Source organism: Plecotus auritus (assembly GCF_963455305.1).
Source record: "Plecotus auritus genome assembly, chromosome: 1".
NCBI lineage: Eukaryota > Metazoa > Chordata > Mammalia > Chiroptera > Vespertilionidae > Plecotus > Plecotus auritus.
Genome location: NC_137770.1, coordinates 82,259,731 through 82,280,291, shown reverse-complemented (window position 1 = coordinate 82,280,291; position 20,561 = coordinate 82,259,731). Strand labels below are relative to the sequence as shown.

Below are 20,561 nucleotides of genomic sequence, written 5' to 3'. Positions count from 1 at the left end.
GGTAACAGCCAAGACAGAAGCCATCCAGTGTGAATGAATCAAAATTATACATTTTTTGGGGGGGGTTAGGTGGACACAAGCTATATTTTTTGCTGCAGAATTTTAGTAATTATGTGTGCCATGAGATGAAATAGGTTGAAAAAATCATTGCCCTATGGCATTATATGCGATGCATTCTGTTCTATATGTAGCATCCTTGTAAAAATTGAGGAAATAGTCATTTAAATCCATGTCTGTTTTGTGGTTCAAAGGAGTATATGTAAAAGGGACATTAAACTTCATGTCTATTTGGTGTTTTCAGCTCATTTGAGTATGCTGGTGGCATGTAGAACCATCCTCTTAAGTAGGTTTTTGGGTTTGGTTTTTGTTTTGTTAAGCCTCACCTGAGGATTATTTTTTCCATTGGAGGAGGGAGAGAGAGAAACATTGATGTGAGAGAGACATGATTGCCTGCCAACTAGACCAGGGAACAAATCTGCAACTCAGGTATGTGCCCTTAACTGGGAATCTAACCTGCAACCCTTAGGTGCGCAAACTGAACACTGAGTGAGCCACACTGGTCAGGGCTAGGTTTATGTTTATTCTTCTAAGGATTTCTGGCCCTTACACTTATATTTGAAAGGCTGTGGGTGATTCTCAGTGGTACTGTTTGGTAAATTTCCATTGTTTAGTCTAGGGAAAAAAATGATTAAGAACTGTTTATATAAGAATATAATTTATAAACCAAAATGAAATGGATTGTGTCCTGAATTTCAGAAATGCTAGGAGGGAAAAGCAGTTGTTACATCCATATATATATAATACTAGAGGCCTGGTGCATGAAATTCGTGTGTGGGGGATGGGTTCCTCAGCCCACCTGCACCCTCTTCAATCTGGGACCCTCCCCCCCCCCCCCCCCCCCCGGGGATGGCCCTCTCACAATCCAGGTCTGCTGACTCCTAACCGCTTGCCTGCATGCCTGCCTGCCTGCCTGCTGGCCTGATTGCCCCCTAACTGATCCCCTGTCAGCCTGATTGCCCCCTAACTGCTCTCCCTTGCTGGCCTGATTGCCCCCTAACTGCTCCCCTGCCAGCCTTATCACCCCTAACTGCCTCTGCCTTGGTCCCTGCACCTGGAACCCGGGCTTCCCTCCCTCTGGCCAGCCGCAGGCACTCGGGACCGCGGCCAGCTTCCCCGGGGCCCGGCTTTCTCAGGAAGGACGTCTAAAAGGTCGTCCGGTCTTATTAGCATATTACCCTTTTATTAGTGTGTGTGTGTGTGTGTGTGTGTATTTCATAGAGGAAGGGAGTGGGAGACAGAGAAACATCAATGATCAGAGAGAACCATTGACTGGTTGCTTTGCTGCATGCCCCCCACTGGGGATCGATCCCGCCATCTGGGCATATGTCCTTGACCAGAATTGAACCCGGGACCCTTCAGTCCGCAGACCAACAGTCTGTCCACTGAGCCAAATTGTCTAGGGCAGTTGGTACATCATTAAAAATCAGTATTGCTTGTGAAATGACTAGGTATTTTATGGGTCAGAATTGTGTTGGTCATGTATAAATGATGTATATTACCTATTTTATTAAATTTGTGTATATAAGAAGACATTTTAACATAATCCATGAGAATTAGTTTGTCATGTTTCTCTTGAGTATTGGAAAAATATCATTAGACATTGGTATCTTTAATCTTTACAGTGTTCTCTAAATCAAAAGAGGGTCCATCATAACTGGTGGTTGGAATGGCAACTGGCAGCAGACTGATACAAAAGCAAAAAGAATGCCAAACATTAAGATTGAGTCTAACATACATAAAGATAATTTTTGTTTTGAAATAGTCTGAGGAAATTTTTATTCTCTTCCTTAGTTCCTGTGGTGGTCTTTTGATTTCACCCAGTTTATCATCACCATCTAGTAGTATTAAATGTCCCAACTATATTTTGTAGGTTATCACATAAGATGGAAGTAAAATAGCCATCGAATTCTATAAAAAGATACTTAAGGTATCTGGCATATTGTAAGTCAATTGAGGTACCTAGAAAGGTATTTCCAGAGTGAATGAATTGGTTCTGTTCATTGCCTTTGTATAATAAGGTTAATTATACTTGAAGGGCAGCGTGTCAATTGAACATAAATCTAGCTAAAGTGGTGTATGGGCAGAATTTCGAGGGTGTTCCCCCCCCACCCCCCAGCAAATCCCTATTTTCTTTTTTTTACATAAATTTTTATTGATTTCAGAGAGGAAGGGAGAGGGAAGAGAAATAGAAACATCAGTGATTAGGATCATTGATCGGCTGACTCCTGCACAACCTCTACTGGGGATCGAGCCTGCAACCCTGGCATGTGCCCTTGACTGGAATTGAACCTGGGACCCTTTAGTTTTAGACTCGTTTTAGTAAAAGCAATGTGCAAGAATATGGAATTATTGATAGATGGCAAGCAGTGGCTAGGTTAGCATGACTGAGAAGGTGAAAAATGAGTCGAAATTGGTGGTAGATAGCTTATGGGTTTCTAATTTGCATGAGGACTTTATAACGGTGGTCATTTAGAATGAAATATTCAAGAAGATTGTGTTGCCAATTGTCTGTGGAGGGGAAAAAATCTGTTAGAATAGACTAGAGTAGGGGAAGTTGAATTTCTATAAGGATATATTCTTGGCCTCTAATCTCTGAAGAGTAATAGACTTGCTGTTGTAAGATGCGTGGAGGTTGACTGGTACTCTAGGTAGTCACAGTGGTTTAAAATAACAGTAGATGAAGTTTTATCAAGTAATATTTTGTTTTTAGCATCTTTTCACCTGAATGCATTTTTTTCCCTTCCAGTTTTGGCTTTGTGAGGAACCGTAATCATCAAAGACAATGGCCAGCAATGTTACCAACAAGACAGATCCTCGCTCCATGAACTCCCGTGTATTCATTGGGAATCTCAATACTCTTGTGGTGAAGAAATCTGATGTGGAGGCTATCTTCTCAAAGTACGGCAAAATTGTGGGTTGCTCTGTTCATAAGGGCTTTGCCTTCGTTCAATATGTTAATGAGAGAAATGCCCGGGCTGCAGTGGCAGGAGAAGATGGCAGAATGATCGCTGGCCAGGTTTTAGGTAAGATGAGTTGAATTAATTTTTTATCATTTTAATAGTCAGATTTTCTGGGTTTGATAATTGACTTTAGCATAATAAAAATGTTAGGTTTATAGATATATTAGGCTAAATACAGACTTTTATTTATTATGCCATTAGTACTTGAGACTAGATAACCTCAGTTGGTAGTCTTCGGTAACATAGAGGAGGTAGGAATGATATTTCTTAAGGTAATAAATGGCTGTGGGTACTGCTCACAGTGGACTGGTAGAATACAATATAGCTTAGTCACTCATGGGCTGCAGAATCAGATTACTTGGCTCTGCATTGGGGCTTCACACTGTGTTAGGCAGCTTACTTAGCTTGGCTGAGCCCTATATTTTCTCTTCTCTTCAAATGGAGATAATAGTATCTTGATTTATTACTTATTCTTACCTGATATATTAGGTGTCAAGAGGATTTAGATAAATTGAGATAATTCATGAAAAGCTTCTGGTAGAACTCCAGCATGTTATGCTAGAGATGCTTTAAACCTGTTAATTCTTCTATCCCTTTCCTATTTAAAAATTTTATGACATTCTATTTGTTGGAGAAGCTTTTTAGTATTTTCCTACACTCTGAACTGATTTCTTCCTTATCATGAAGTTTTTTCTACCCCTATGATCTGGAGCAGTGCTGGTTCAATAGAAATAGAATGTGAACCATGTATGTGATTTTTAAATTTGTAAATAACTATATTAAAAGAAGTAACAAAAGAATGACATTAATTTTACTTAACCTGCTCTGACCGGTTTGGCTCAGTGGATAGAGCATTGGCCTGCGGACTGAAAGGTCCCAGGTTCGATCTGGTCAAGGGCATGTACCTTGGTTGCAGGCACATCCCCAGTAGGTGTGCAGGAGGCAGCTGATCTATGTTTCTCTCTTATCGATGTTTCTCACTCTCTATTCCTCTACCTTCCTCTCTGTAAAAAATCAATAAAATATATCAAAAAAAATTTTTTTTTTACTTAACCCAGTATACCCCAAATATTGTCACTTTGATATGTAATCATTTAAAAATATGATTGGGGTATTTTACACTATCTTTTCATACCAAGTCTTTGAAATCCATTGTGTATGCATACTTATAAAACATCTGAATTCAGACATTATACATTTCTTTTTAAAAATTTGAGTTGTATTGATTTTAGCGGAGAGAGAAAAGAAGAGAGGGAAATAATCTATTTTGTTCCATTTATTTATTTATTCATTCATTGCTTGCTTTATAGTGTATCACATCTGATGGCCTACCACACAGTTGTCCCATTTTTGGTGATATTAAGAAAATTTGTGGGTTCAAGTTTGACCTCCTAACCTATCTTTGATAAAGTTCCCCATAGATTTTTCACCTTATGGTGATAATGGTATTTTTTAGGTAATTTAGGGGTTCAAAAGAGTGGGTTTTCTAATTCCTTCTATACTTACTAACTGTAATTTTTCTAAACTGAACAACTTCTTGTTAATAATTGATTTTTCTGAAATACTGTTCACATTGGAAAGGCAGAATAAATCTTCAAATTTTGGTGTAGTTGATCCTTTAGCAACCTTTAAATATAGTCAGTCATTGCTTTTATTTACTATTATTTTGAATTTGTATATTTAAATGAGTGTGTTTTTAGTCCATTGCAATTTTTTAAACTGATTTTTAGAGAGAGGAAGGGAGAGAAAAGAGAGAGAAACATTGCTTTGTTGCTTTTTTGTATGTGCTTTGACCAAGAGTCGAATCCGCAAACTTGGCTTATTAGGATGCAATTTAACCAACTGAGCTAGCTGGATAGAGCCACAAATCATTCTTTAGAGCTCAAAATCATTTCTTTATCCTAGTGCAGTGGTCGGCAAACTGTGGCTCGCAAGCCGCAGTTTGCTGCTCTGTTGACTAATGAGTTGGCCGACCACTGACCTAGACTCTATTCCAGTAATTACAGGCTGTTGTTGTTCCTTGTGATTAAACCCCTATCCCAGTGGTCGGCAAACTCATTAGTCAACAGAGCCAAATATCAACAGTACAAAGATTGAAATTTCTTTTGAGAGCCAAATTTTTTAAACTTAAACTTCTTCTAACACCACTTCTTCAAAATAGACTCACCCAGGCCGTGGTATTTTGTGGAAGAGCCACACTCAAGGGGCCAAAGAGCCGCATGTGGCTTGCAAGCCACAGTTTGCCGACCATGGGCCTAGTGGATCACCTTCAAGTTGGTCCCTATGTCATTGTGACCTTCCTAATGGAATAATGTATTGTTTCATTCTCTGGCACCAGAAGATATTCCAGGTCATCTGGTATATAGCTTGACATAAATTTGGAATTTGCCCTTTTGCCCAAGAGCCTTGGCTCCTTTTAACGAGAATTATTTAGAAACCACTGTCTGTATATCAGGAGTTATTGTTACGAATTTTTATTGATTCTGACTAGATTCAGTGGGTAGATTAGGAGGTACTTATTTATACTTTTTAAGAAAAGAAAAAATACAATTTTATGTGTACTTTGTGCCACAGTTTTAAAATAACCATACTTGTATTTTTACTAAAATTAAGATTATTAAATGAAATTTTATTAATATACTAGAGGCCCGGTCCATGAAATTCGTGCATGGGTGGGGGAGTATCCCTCAGCCCAGCCTGCACCCTCTCCAATCTGGGACCCCTCAATGATGTCCGACTGCCTGTTCACAATCCAGGACTGCTGGCTCCCAACTGCTTGCCTGCCTGCCTTCCTGATTGCCCCTAACCACTTCTGCCTGCCAGCCTGATCACACCCTAACCACTCCCCTGCCAGCCTGTTTGCCCCTAACTGCCCACCCCTGCAGGCCTGTTTGCCCCTAACTGCCCTCCCCTGCAGATCTGGTCACCCTAACTGTCCCTCCCCTGCAGGCCTGGGTCCACTCCAACTGCCCTCCTTGATGTTTCTCTCTCATCAATGTTTCTAATTCCCTCTCCCTTCCGCTCTGTAAAAAAATCAATAAACTATATTATTTAAAAATTAGAAACTAATTTAGTGGACCAACAACTGAAGATTATTCATGAATTGTCTATTTAGCAAAAAGACAATGTACTTAATGTCTGTTTTTTAATTGCTTATTTGATGAGTTGAGTTTTAAAAGAGCTACAATGGCCTCTTGTTAATGAGGAAGCACATGAACTCTTGTTTGGTAGGCAGTGGATCGACAGGCTAAGTAGTTGGCTGCTAGAATGGGTGTTTTAAATATTTACCTTTTGTGTGGAAACTAGAGGCCCAGTGCATGAAATTTTTGCACTGGTAGGGTCCCTAGTGGCTGCTGGCTTCCCCCTGGTGGTCAGCGCACGTCATAGCAAGCAATCAAACTCCCAGACAGGACACTTTGCATATTAGGCATTACATACACACACACACACACACTAGGGTGTTTTTTTCCTTCTCTCCTTTTGTTGGTGTGTATTTATGTATGTGCATGTACAGGTGGTTAAGCATTTCTGTAAAGTACTTGCAACTTTAAAAGTTGGTTCTACTTGTAAGTAGAATAAACATTTGCCTTTGGGGAAATTTAAGGGTACCATAGTTATATTAATTCATGAACTGCCATATAAAATCTCTGAGGTCATTCATTTCTAATATATTTGTTTAATTTAAGATATACAGAATCATTTCTAGAAAGGCAACTAACTATTAGTCACTGATACTTTTTTCCTGTGATAGTAACTAAGTGAACAAAATGGGTGTTCTGAATGGTAAGCATTTCATTGAAGTAGGAGCTGAGCATGGAAGGTACCAAAGACAAACTTAGTGTGTTATAAATAATGAAAACTTTTTTGGTACAAAAGGAATGGAAGATTAAGTTCCAGCCTTATAAAAATTCTTGAGTGTTTATATCATAAGGAAAGGTTACAGTATTAGATCTTTGTTTATTTATATGACTTAGGTACACTTTTAAAAATCCCAACAGAGTTGTCACTAAAGTTTTTCTTTTTGTTTTTTTTCAGATATTAATCTGGCTGCAGAGCCAAAAGTGAACCGAGGAAAAGCAGGTGTGAAACGATCTGCAGCGGAGATGTACGGGTCAGTACCAGAACACCCTTCTCCGTCCCCTCTACTCAGGTCCGGAACTTTATTATTTATAACTCCATTGTGTCCATCAGTGGGCATATTCTCTATCTGTTTTTCTCGATATGGGAGGGCTAATTGTAGTATGTTTTATCTGTGTCAAAGTAATGCTTTATTTTTTGTTAATATACTTCCTTTTCACCCATTTCCCATAAAATTATTAGACTTCCCTGAGATTTTGGCTATTAAAGAATACTTTGATATTTAGCATAAATTATAAAATTCTTTAAGAGGAGTTTAACTTCTCAGGAGCTGAGGAGTAAGAAAGGGAAGATGGCCTAAGAATGTTTAGTTTACTATTGTAATTTTCAGTGTTCTTAATTTGGCTACTATGTAGTGTGTTGAAATTTTAGCAAAACTTTCACCTGAATTTGAATTTGTCCACTGCATGTTCAGGGGCCTAAGATGCTTAAAATTCAGTTATGTTATTTGAATGATTGGAAGTTGTTCCATGCTAATCTGTTGATCTATTTGTTGTGGTTGGTTTGGCATGGGCTTTGGGGTTTTTTTCCCCTATCAGCTATTGTGAATTGACATTAATGGCTTCAAATTAATGCTCTTTGGTATTTATTTTTCAGCTCCTCTTTTGATTTGGACTATGACTTTCAACGGGATTATTATGACAGGTATGTTAAAAGTTTTTTGTCTATCTTGATAAAAAGCACCTAGTGAGAATCGTTTTGTTTTTCTATTTTGTAGTAACGAACAACATAAACATATTTTCAAACAAAATCTCTTCTTTCTGCCAAAAACAAAATGAAAAATACTTCGCTTCTACAAATTGAGGTAGACTAGTGAGGTGACATTTCTATTGATTTCAAAGAATCAGTTTATGTATCTTTATGTCATATTGGGACATGTCCAATATATTCTAGACTAAGGTTTTTTCTTGAAACACGTCATTTTTCTTTTTGTTTTAATTTGTATTCCAAATAAAAGGACTTTCTGAATTACCTAATGATGAAATGAGACTTATATAGCAGTTATATGTTTCTTCATTATTTCCCTATGGCATACTTGCCACTTGGCTTTGCATTGTATGGGATTACAATAAAATTTCAAAAAATGATTCCTAACTTTATTGTACAGTGAACTTTAAGCAAACCAGCTAATATAAAATAGGCTATAATCAGCTTATATAATGAATTAACAATACAAATTGCTTTGAGAGTTAATGTTAGAGTGTTAAGATTTATATTATAGATTAGGAATCATGGTGATACAATTCTAATAGGTTAAGGGGGTTGGCCTGGCCATTGTTGCTCAGGGTTGAGCGTCAAACCATGAACCAGGAGGTCATCGTGTGATTCCCAGTCAGGGCACCTGCCTGGGCTGCGGGCTGGATCCCCAGTGGAGGCGGCCAATCGATGATTATCTCTCTCATTGATGTTTCTCTCCCTCTCTCGTCCTCTCTCTGAAACCAATTAAAAATGAATGAAAGAATGAATGAATGAATGAATGAAAGATAAGGAGTTTGGAATAATGATTTCTTCTTATGCCTTCAGAACAGCATTAATATTTTTTGGAGATTCCTAAGAAATAAAATTGGGAGATGTGTGGGTAGGGATAAGTTATGGATGGCTTTTATTTTTAAATTTTATTTTATTCTGTTTTTTTCCATTATCTTTTATCTCCTCTATGCCCTCTTCCACCTCCAGCTGATAATAGGAATTATTGGGGAGTGGCATGATATGCAGAAAGTATTGGTATTATATTGGCATTCAGATAATCTTCAAGAATTATTAAGGAAACAGCTATACTAACAATAGAGGAATGTGCAAATTGGCCGTAACATCATCACATAACGACTAATCAGGTCGGGGGCAGGGCTGCGGCCGAGAGCTCAGCATGCCTGCGGCAGGGGTCTGAAGGGCATGGAGAGGAAGGGAGAGCAGATAGGCAGTTGGGGGATCAGGCTGGCAGGAGAGAGCAGTTAGGCGGTTAGGGGATTAGGCCAGCAGGGCAGCAGTTAGGGACATCAGGCAGGCAGGCAGGTGAGCGGTTAGGAGCCAGTGGTTCTGGATTACGAAAGGGATCCCAGATTGGATCGGGTGCAGGCCAGGCTGAGGAGACCCTCCACCCCGTGCACGAATTTTATGCACTGGGCTTCTAGTTAGGTATATTTAGTTTGGTACTTTTTAAGTTATTCATTATATGGTAGTATTTGACCATACTCATACATTGGACTTGATAAATAAGTGTAAGTTTTGCTTTTGTGTTTGAGAAATATTAAGTAGACTATGGTAGCTAAGTATTAAAAGACCAAAGGAGTAAGACTGGAAAAATTGTTTTTAATCTACATTGTAAAAATCCTTGAATATGTCATAAGGTTGTATGATTTGAATCTCGTTCATGCATCATCAAATGATTATTTCATTTGTCTTCAGAGATTTCAGATTTTTATGTTTAAACACATATTTTGAAAAATAATGATTTCTCTACTTCAAAAATATTGAAATTATAAAAATGGCAGCCCTTAGTTGGGAGAACAGATCTGGGAAAACTTGGTCACTGATAGAGTGACTTAAAGGTCCTGAAATTTTGTGAATAACTGAATTTGTCTGAAGCAGTTACTCTTAATCCACTACCATCCCACACATAGGAATCTCTTGGCCACATTTAAAAAATACTCATGCCCAAGTACACCTGTAGTGATTTTTATACAGCTGGTTTAGGTAGACTCTTTATTGATGTATGTTTTTTAAAGCTCCCAAGGAATTCTAATGTCCTGGGAGGGTTGAGAATCATTGATAACATAGAACAAGGAAGTAGTTTTAATTCTGTGAATATTACCTATTTCTTTGTCATGATACCTCTTAGAAAAAATTTAATACACATTTTATGGATATAATTTCTGGGGTATTATGAACTCTATTTAGGTAAGAAACTTTTTCAAATCTATAATAATAAAAGCATAATATCCTAATTAGACCAGATGTCCTTCTGGAGGACCTTCCAGATGAAGCTGGGGCTGTGAGGCAGCCAGGGGAAGGAAGGCCTACTCTTGCACGAATTTCGTGCATTGAGGTTCTAGTTGTATGTATAAAATTCAGACAGTGTAACCCTACCTTTATGAAAATAGTCTTCTGAAGTTTTACTTTAGTTGTCTTGGTAAGGCAGCAAAACTTAGAACATCCCTATCATCTCACAGTGTAAATACAGGGTGTCCCCCCAAAATGTATATACACTGTGAATTATTCCAATGGGTTAAATCTGCAAAGAAGCAGCATCAATCGACCTATTAGTTGTTAAAGTGTGTATACATTTTTTTGGGACAATCCTGAATGTTTGGAAAAATAGTTTTAAGTGAGGAATTTTGCAAAACTTAATAAAAAAAGATACAGACAGCAAGGAATAGTGAAGAAATTTAGATGTTTGCAGAAATATCTTCAAATTTCTTACCATAGCTATTTAGTCCTAAAAAATGATGGCAACACACTGTTGGCCTCTTGGTTTTTAAAGAGCAAGAGAATACCTTTAGTTACTCCTTAATGTATTGCTAGATAATATGGTGTGTCAGTTAAAAGTAATGTCTTCCCCCTTCCATTCTAATCTGAAGACTAATGGAATAAGCAAGTGATAGCTACTAAAGAGTTGGTCAAGTATAGTACTCAGTTCTGTGATGGGAAAATGAACAGGCTTAGTGAAAAATGGAAAAAACTACTCAGGAAAATGGTGTTTTCTTTTACTCAGAAGTTCTGAAGTTACTTTATTTGTAAGGTTAAGGTGTTTGTTATCCTAATTAGTGATCCTAAATCTACTATGTTGGATTCTTTATTATAAGAAGGTGCAGCCTGGTCACCGTGGCTTAGTGGTTGAGCGTCGACCTGTGCTCCAGGAGGTCACAGTTCGATTCCCGATCACATGCCCAGATGGTGGGCTTGATCAGTTGCCTTTTGCAAATCCCTTACCAGGGATTAAGCCTTTAAACCCGGTCATGTGCCATGACCAGGAATCAAACTGGCAACCTTTCTGTGCACAGGATGACGCACAACCACACCCGCCAGGCCCAGCCTGAGTTTTGACATAAACTTAAGGAATATAGGCAGTGGGTGTTTTGTAAGGGAAAACATAAATTTTAAATATCAGGAAACCAGTTATTAACTGTTTTGTTAGGAGAATTGCAGTGATTTGTACATTTGCTTTGATATTAATGGGTGTTAATTAGCAAGTCCCAATGATTGTAAATAAATACCTTTAAAACTGGAGAGGATAAACCTATCTAATAAGAGTAATATGCAAATTAACCATCACTCTGCTACACCACAATCCATGCCCACCAGCCAATCAGGAGCGAGTATGCAAATTAACCCCAACCAAGATGGCTGCAGCCACGGAGCGAGCAGGAGGCTTGGGTTTCCCCGGCAGTGGAGGTCGCCAAGCTTTCCACACACCCTGGTGGGCCCAGGCCTCTACTCAAGACTACAAAGTTTGAATTATAGAAGATAAATAAATCCCAACAAAAATGACTGCGGCCATGGAGCGAGCAGGAAGATTGGCTCCGCTCCAGGCTACAAAGTTTCAATTATAGAAGATAAAGAAATCCCAGATACCAGGGCCTCCACTTGGGTCACCAGGGGCTGTGGCCGGCCTGCAAACCACCACAGGCCCCTCGCCCAGGCCGCCCCACACCGCAAGGGAACCCCCACTCTGATCCAGGACACCCTTTAGGGCAAACCAGCTGGCCCCCACCCATGCACCAGGTCTCTATCCTATCTAATAAAAGAGTAACATGCAAATTGACCATCACCCCAACACACAAGTTGGCTGCCCCCATATGGTCAAAGATGGCTACCACAAGATGGCCAGCAGGGGAGGGCAGTTGGGAGGGACCAGGTCTACAAGGGAGGGCAGTTGGGGGCGACCAGGCCGGCAGAGGAGGGAAGTTGGGGGGGCCCGGGCCTGCAGGGAAGGGCAGTTGGGGGGGACCCAGGCCTGCAGGGGAGGGCAGTTGGGGGCAAACAGGCTGGCAGGGGAGCAGTCAGGCATCAATCAGGCTGGCAGGCAGAAGCGGTTAGGGGCAATCAGGAAGGCAGGCAGGCGAGCAGTTGGGAGCCAGCAGTCCTGGATTGTGAGCGGGCAGTCGGACATCCCTTGAGGGGTCCCAGATTGGAGAGGGTGCAGGCTGGGCTGAGGGACACCCCTCTGTGCACAAATTTCAAGAACTGTTTACCTCACATCATTAAAGATTATCTACTTTGGAAGACATTTTAATGCAAGTTTTTGCTTTGCCATCTTGTTCTTGTGGAATTTTGGATTCTAGTTGTTCTTAAGGCCATTGCTGATACAGGTGTGAAATTTCTTACGAATTCAACAGAAATTGTCTATGTGAAACTACCATTTTAAATAAATTAATATCTGACACTCAGATACACTATTAACTGTTTCAAATATACTATAAACTTGTGATCATACATAGTTTATAATTATCCAAAGATTTGTTAACAAACACTTTTTTTGTGGTAGGAATATAAGCCCAAAATAGCCTTTTCTTTTAAGATGAATATTTATGGGAATCTATGTATAAAACTAGGGGGGTTGTATAAGTCACCCTTGTGTGCAGAACATTATTTGTTAATGTTGAAGGTCTAATAAACCTAGAAGGTCCTGACAAAGATCCAGTTTCATTTGTGTCCTGTTTAGAATTTTTTTGCTTCTGGAGGGGAGGAAAGGTGCAAGTAGTTACCATTGTAATTGTTGAATTTTTTTTGCTGTAGCAGTTCTTTATAGAGGACTTCTTGTGTGAACAGTTCCATTGAATTACTTTGCAGTTGTTTCTTTTCAGATTCTTAAATTTCTGTAATTTATTTAAAATATTTTTTCACATTTTCATTATGCACTTTTGAAATTACTGATTATTATAAGCAGTATAATATTAGGCAATATAGTATTAGGTAAATGCCATCATACCGTGATTAGAAAGGGGAATGAAATACATCAACTCATAGATCAAATGGGACACTTGTATGACAAGCAATATAGTAAGTATACAGTGAAGAAAGTGCTGTGAAATTAACAGGAGCTATTGTGTATCCTGCATTGTAGAGGATTGTCTCATAGAAAGATGAATTGCCTTGCCCTTTGGGTAGCTATAAGCTTCCCTGTTAAGATTCAAAGAGCCCCATTTAGTTTCACAAAGGGCTGTATTTGAACTTGCCTTTGATAATAGGTAGGAGGCATTTAGGCAGATAGGGTGAGAAGGTTTCACTTTAATAAAGTTGCAGAGTTGTGAATATATCTGGGTATTTGGGGGAAGCAACCAGCTGTAGTTGGGAAGAATGAGGATTGTAAATAGCTTTGTATGGCACATGAAAGAATTTTATCCTCTATCCTGATATCTTAGAAAAGAGGAACTGGAGGGGAGGAAAGGTGCAAGTAGTTACCATTGTAATTGTTGAAATTGGAGGTCTTGCCCTAACTGGTTTGGCTCAATGGATAGAGCGTCGGCCTGTGGACTGCAAGGTCCCAGGTTCAATTCTGGTCAAGGGAATGTACCTTGGTTGTGGGCACATCCCCAGTAAGAGGTGTGCAGGAAGCAGCTGATGGATGTTTCTAACTTATCTCTCTCTGTAAAAAAATCAATGAAATATATTTCTAAAAAAAAAAGAAATGGGAGGTCTTGATGAGATTTACTACTATTGGGTTAAAGTTACATAAGTAGATGCTTTGTGGGAGAGAAGAGTCGAGTATAGTTGAGATTTTTCTCTTATGGCTAGGATTATATGATAAAGGTTACATGAAGAGAGGTCAGGCAATTTTTTTGTTGATTCTTACTCTACAGATCTTTTCCAGCAAGGTGTATTGATCAGAGGTGAAGAAAAATAGTTTATACAGTGGTGGGAGAGTTTCCATTGAATTGCAAGATGGTTGAAAGAAGCTGACCATCATCTATTCCTAATACTTGAACCCTTATTTTGTTCGAGGCTCACAAAGTTTTAGATTTTGGATTAACTCAATTTTATTGGGTTATCATCTTTTTTTAAAATTATTATTGATTTCAGAGAGGAAAGGACAGGGAGAGAGAGAAACATCAATAATGAGAGAGAATCATTGATCGGCTGCCTCCTGCTCGCCCCCTACTGAGAAATGAGCCCATAACCAAGTATATGCCCTTGACTGTAATCAAACCTGGGACCCTTCAGTCCAGAGGCTGGCACTCTGTCCACTGAGCCAAACCAGCTAGGGCAGGAGTTATCATCTTGCCTCCCCCTTTTCTTTCATTTTTTAAAAAATATTCCTGAGCAGTGCTGCACCTGCTTGGAAAGGCATGTGATTAAGAGAGCAAGAGGATTCTTGGCTACTTGGAAAAGCCAAGAGATGGCTCTTTATGTGTCACCAAAGGTGACATTTTAAATAAGGAAGTTTGCATTTGCTCAGATCCCCTTTGTTGGTTGTATCTTTCTTGAGTGGACCTGATTATGTTATAGTTACTAGGAGGAATAGGTAGGGGTGTGTGTGTGTGTTTAAAGATGTGATTGAGAGACTATACATTTATTTTATTATTTTTTAAATATATTTTTATTGATTTCAGAGAGGAAGGGAGAGAGACATAGTAACATCAGTGATGAGAGAGAATCATTGATTGGCTGCCTCCTTATCAAAGGGACTGATTCCACAACCTGGGCATGTGCCCCTGAACCAGGAATCGAACTGTGACCTCTGATTCATAGTTTAACGCTCACAGTAGTCACAATGGCTGGGCTAATTTATTATTTTATAAGTTAACAGTTGTTTGGTCTTACTGACTTAATTTAGTTGTGAAGGAATTCTGTTTTCTTCTTATCCAATAGGATGTACAGTTACCCAGCACGTGTTCCTCCTCCTCCTCCTATTGCTCGGGCTGTAGTGCCCTCAAAACGCCAACGTGTATCAGGAAACACATCACGAAGGGGCAAAAGTGGCTTCAATTCTAAGAGTGGACAGCGAGGATCTTCTTCCAAGTCTGCAAAGTGTATGTATTCAGCTTTGTGGCATTTATTCTATGTTGAAATAATGAAATTAATGCTGCTAATAATTTCATTTTTTGTACAAAAGCCTTTGCATAATAAAAGAAGAGAATATAATGATTAAGGGACCAACTCTAGATTGCCTTACTTTAGGGAGTTGAGGCACCTGTTAAATTTGTGTAATGTATGTCAGTAAAACTGTACAGAGAAAGTGCTTTTAAAAGGAATTGAAGTCTTCAGCAGGTGCACAAAAGTCAGACTGCTACTGGTAATGGAGTAAGCACATTAGATTGAGTTTTCCTTTATCAGCTACAAGATTGAAGGGTCCTCATTACTGAGACGATCTGATACTAATGCCATTTCTCCCTAGGGATTTCCTTTTGGCTACTAGTGTATAGTATGGTAGGAATGTTTTTGATAACTTGTAGCTTCTGGTACATTTGATTCTCATCTAAGGTTTTATTTATTTTAAAAGTGAAAGGAGATGACCTTCAGGCCATTAAGAAGGAATTGACCCAGATAAAACAGAAAGTGGATTATCTACTGGAAAGCCTGGAAAAAATTGAAAAGGAACAGAGCAAACAAGCAGGTAAATGGTACTGCTACTTTTTGGGGGATGTAGAGTTGGGTTAGTTACCTAAGGTATTTGAAAGTATATGTTGGGATAGTGGGTGTAAAGCAATTGAATGTGAAACTTGGGGAGTTTGAATTGGGAAGGGCATTTATGTGGGAGGAATTAGGCTTGTGCTGCATTTTGTATTGATTAGTGGGAATTGTTTACACCCTGTGGACATTAATATCCCTGGACAGACTTGTCCTTCTCATCCCCAGTAGAGATGAAGAATGATAAGACAGAAGAGGAGCAGACCACCAGCTCCCTGAAGAAAGATGAGACTAATGTGAAGATGGAGTCCGAGGGGGGTGCAGAGGACTCTGCTGAGGAGGGGGACCTACTGGATGATGATGATAATGAAGATCGGGGGGATGACCAGGTGAAAACCACGGGAGAGGAAAGAAAAAGGTGGTGGAGGGGGGATCAGGGACACATGGAGTGCCTCTAACTCCATCCTATTTGTGTCTGTTTCTCACAGCTGGAGTTGATCAAGGATGATGAAAAAGAGGCTGAGGAAGGAGAGGATGACAGAGACAGCGCCAATGGCGAGGATGACTCTTAAGCACATAGTGGGGTTTAGAAATGTTGTCCCATTATTTCTTTGTCTAGGCGCTTGTCTAAGATCAAAATTTTCACCAGATCCTCTCCCTAGTACCTTCAGCACATGCTTACTGTTCTCCCTATCTTGTCCTTCCCATGTTCATTAATTCATATTGCCCTGCGCCTAGTCCCATTTTCACTTCCTTTGATGCTCCTAGTAGTTGTGTTAAGTCTTACCCTGTAATTTTTGCTTTTAATTTTGATACCTCTTTATGACTTAACAATAAAAAGGATGTATGGTTTTTATCAACTGTCTCCAAAATAATCTCTTGTTATGTAGGGAGTACAGTTCTTTTCATTCATATATGAGTTCAGTAGTTGCTTCCCTAACTGCAAAGGCAATCGCATTAGTTGAGTAGCACCTGAGAGCAGCTTTGAGTTAGAGGTATGTGTTTTACCCCATATAAGAGTGCTATGTGGGGCTGTTCAACACAAATGTAACAATGTATTTTTGTGAATGAGAGTTGGCATGTCAAATGCATCCTCTAGGTAAATAATTAGTATAATAGTCTTTAAGATTTGTTTTCTAAAGTTGATACTGTGGGTTATTTTTGTGAACAGCCTGATGTTTGGGACCGTTTTTTCTCAAAATAAACACATCCTTATTAAACCAGGAATTTGGAGGAAAAAAAAACCTGGTTTTTTTTTTATATATATTTGTATTTTATATTTATTTCAAATACTTTGTTTCACAGCGGTTTCTACAAAACCCCTAGAATGTACCACGTATATTTTTATTTGAATCGTAATCATTGTGCATACAACACACACTACTCAAATTATAGTTCATTGGGATGAGTGTTAACATTAAGGAGAAAAGTAACTTTGTGGAATGGAGGGTTTTCAAAATTGCTTTTATACCCTAATGAAAAAATATTGGGAAATAGATTAAGCTTTTCCACCAATGCTTTGTGGTCCAGTTGTGCCCTTTTTGAGATATTGGTTGTGTGCTCAGTTATTTCATCCTTAAAAGAAGATATTTAAACATGTCAGTATTTTAGGGAAATGGAAACAACTGGAGAATGAAAATTTCTTCCATTTTTGTCCTTTCAATTACTGTTTATAGATAGCACCAGTTACCTTCTGGATTCTGAGTCTTTGCCTCAGTGTTACTGAAAATAGAAAACCTCTTTCCCAGGTAACTGAGAACATAGTGAGGTTTACACACTTTTTTACTTTCAGTTCAATTCATATGAACTAATTTTTGTGCGCCCCTCCCCAATTACTTGCAATGATTTTTAGGCATAGGGTACACCCAGACTTCTTAAGTTCTATTTATAAGAATCTCCTAAATCATTATATAACAAAGCAGAATAGAAAGAGGCTGAACTATGGGCTGCCCTTGGATCTGAGATCCACGGTATAAAAGTAGCTTTTGTGTTAAGTTGATCAAACATACTATACTACCCACCTTGTTTTCTAGTCATGTGATTTCCTATGCTACACAAACTCACTTTTTACACATAACTCATGACAAAATAGGATGCTTAGCTGGATTCTTAGAAAGGGTCAGTGTTCTAAAATACTAATAACACCTATTTAATATATTTCAGAGAGGAAGGGAGAGAGATGGGAAACATCAATAATGAGAGAGAACCATTGATCGGCTACCTCCTGCATGTTCCCTACTGGGGATTGAGCCCACAACCCAGGCATGTGCCCTGACCGGGAATCCGAACCGTGTCCTGGTTCATAGGTAGATGCTCAACCACTGAGTCACACCAGCCGGGCTAAAACATTTTTACTGATTTTTAGAAAGAGAGAGGGAGAGAAACATTGATGTGAGAACTTTACATCAATTGGCTGTCTCTTGCATGCCCCCTACCTGAGATTAAGCTCGCAACCTAGGCATGTGCAATCCCCCCAGTGCACGGGATGATGCCCAACCAACTGAGCCACACTGGCCAAGGGGAAAGTGTCTATTTTCTTCATTTTTTTATTTTTACTGATTTCAGAGAGAAGAAGGAAGAGAGAGATAGAAACATCAGTGATGAGAATCATTGATTGGCTGCCTCCTGCACCCCCCACTGGGGATCAAGCCCACAACCCAGGCATATGCCCTTGACTGGAATCGAACCCATGGTCCTTCAGTCTGCAGGCCGACGCTCTATCCACTGAGCCAAACCAGCTAAGGCGAAAGTGTCTATTTCTAATTCCTTCAAAACTATTAAATATTGAAAGAAACTGAGGAATAGCTCTTTTTAATAGCTAGAGAAATGATCATCCATCCATCTGCACACACAGGGTTATTGACAATAGATGTGTCTAGGTTGTTTTCATAGGGAAGAGTCATTTTACACTCTTGTTCTCAGGCTACTGTGAATTAAATGCCTTTATAGTTGAAAAGATGTTTCCCAGTAGATTTCAGTTCAAATGTTACCTTAACATCCTAAGCCTATAAAGATTATAAGATTAGTGCTAGTCTGTACAGGTTCTTAAACCTCTTACAGAGCAAACTAGGTGTAACAGAAAAGAAAATGCAAACAGGAACAGCAAGGTATGGTAAATTGGAAAGGAATAAACTGAAGTCACATAAGGACTGAGAATGTAATGGAAGGAGTAGAAGAAAATTCACTATCATTTCAGCCATCTAGTAATTATAAAATGTCAAAGGAATCTATTGGACAATTTAGCAGCAAAGCCTACGGGTATGACAGGGAAAGTAAAACAACAGGTGACAAACTAAACTTTACAATTACTAGTATTTAGGTAATGTTACAGAAATAGTTGGGGAATAGGGAATAGCTGTATATTTAATGAGATTGGTTGAAAGATGTACTTTATTTTTGAGAATATGTGGCCAGCCTGTGATGCACTAATTTTCAGGCGATAACCAGAAAGCATCATTATTGACTGTGACCTGATGGACTTAGCCACATAAACATTTCTACTGACCTTTCTATTTAATATAAGAGAAACTATACCAGTGATTTTCAACCTTTTTCATCTCATAGTACACAAACTAATTAAAATTCTGTGGCACACCAAAAAGTACTTTTTTTTTTGCTGATCTGACAAAAAATAGTTGGAAAGAGTATTCCCAGTAGATTTCAGTTCATTCACACCGGACAGCTTTTGTGTTGGCTATTGTTGTGTTTTAATTTGACAGTCTAAGGGAAAAGAGGTCAGAATTTCTGAGTAAATAGTCAGGTATTGCATGTTTTAAGAATTCTTGTGGCATATCAGTTGAAAAATCACTGAAATACAGCAATGTCAATTGGGGTTTGAATTTCTGGACCCTAGTTCAGATCACCCTGACCAAGAAAATGCATTTAAGTTTAAAGAAAGAGCACCTTGATAACTGGAGGAAACCAATTAACAGTAAAACACAGCTATGACAGAAATGAGGGTAACCAGAAAAATGAGTTATATGTAATACGCAGAATATGGGCTATTAAGTAACTTTAAAAGTACTTCACAGGCTTTATCAATGCTGTACTTCACAGAGAACAGAGATCATCTATACTGTGGTGTTTTTGACTAATACGGGTAGTATGTTGGAGAATTTTTAGTGTTTAGAAAAAGTTTGGCATAAATTAAAAATTTCGTCAGTTAAACTAGAGAAAAAGCTGGATATGGGTTTATACCTGACTGTGATGAGAGAATTCCAGATGTTTACAGAGGATACTGACTAAATTAGGGATGTTGTAAAATTCCAGGTTTGGATTTTGGATAAATTAATCCTATTGAAGTTAGGTAACCAAGAAAAAGGTCTGAAAACAGTATGTGGTTGTATTAGTAACTTTGTTAATTAAAAAAAAAATTTAGCCCCAATTATGAAAATTAGGACCTGTTTGGAGAGTAGTGAAATTAGCCCTGTTGTGAACTAGGTGGGACACTTCCCCCACAGCTTAAATTAGAGGTGCTGACTGTAATAGGAAGAGAGAAGGAATAGTATAATGGGGTGAATGCCAAAAAAAGGGTAGTTCATGGAAAGGTGAACGGGGATAAGAAAGCATGGTGCTCTCTGTTTCAGTCCTGAGCATGCAGGATTATTTTTTAAGGTCACACAGGAATAAAAGAGCTTGAGGGACAAAAGATGTTCTGAAGTCTGACAAATTTCCTTGTGCAAAAATAACTTGCATGCCTTTCACAAACCTAAATAAGTTGTAATTACATTGGTTATTAGTACTTGATCAAATTAGTTGTCTAGTGGCTCTCAACCTTGGTTGTGCATTAAAATTACCAAGGGAGCTTTAGAATCCTGATTCCCAGGTGTGTACTCC

The 20,561-nt window shown here is 38.8% G+C and overlaps 1 protein-coding gene across 49 annotated transcripts in view; it reads left to right on the top strand.

Moving 5' to 3' along the window:
- The window catches only part of HNRNPC (heterogeneous nuclear ribonucleoprotein C), a 50,743-nt gene extending 33,774 nt beyond the window's left edge, over positions 1-16,969 (top strand). For 8 of the 49 annotated variants that reach the window (XM_080646519.1, XM_080646518.1, XM_080646523.1 and 5 more), the window contains 7 exons: positions 2,807-3,083; positions 7,056-7,131; positions 7,755-7,802; positions 14,967-15,127; positions 15,598-15,711; positions 15,933-16,114; positions 16,214-16,969. In XM_080646519.1, coding sequence (XP_080502645.1) covers positions 2,843-3,083; positions 7,056-7,131; positions 7,755-7,802; positions 14,967-15,127; positions 15,598-15,711; positions 15,933-16,114; positions 16,214-16,297 — 906 coding nt within the window. In that variant the 5' untranslated portion in view covers positions 2,807-2,842 and the 3' untranslated portion in view covers positions 16,298-16,969. Of the gene's footprint in view, positions 1-2,806; positions 3,084-7,055; positions 7,171-7,754; positions 7,803-14,939; positions 15,128-15,597; positions 15,712-15,932; positions 16,115-16,213 lie in introns of all 49 variants that reach the window. The other 41 variants (XM_080646527.1, XM_080646529.1, XM_080646530.1 and 38 more) reach the window with 11 other exon arrangements.
- The last annotated feature ends 3,592 nt before the right edge of the window (positions 16,970-20,561 follow it).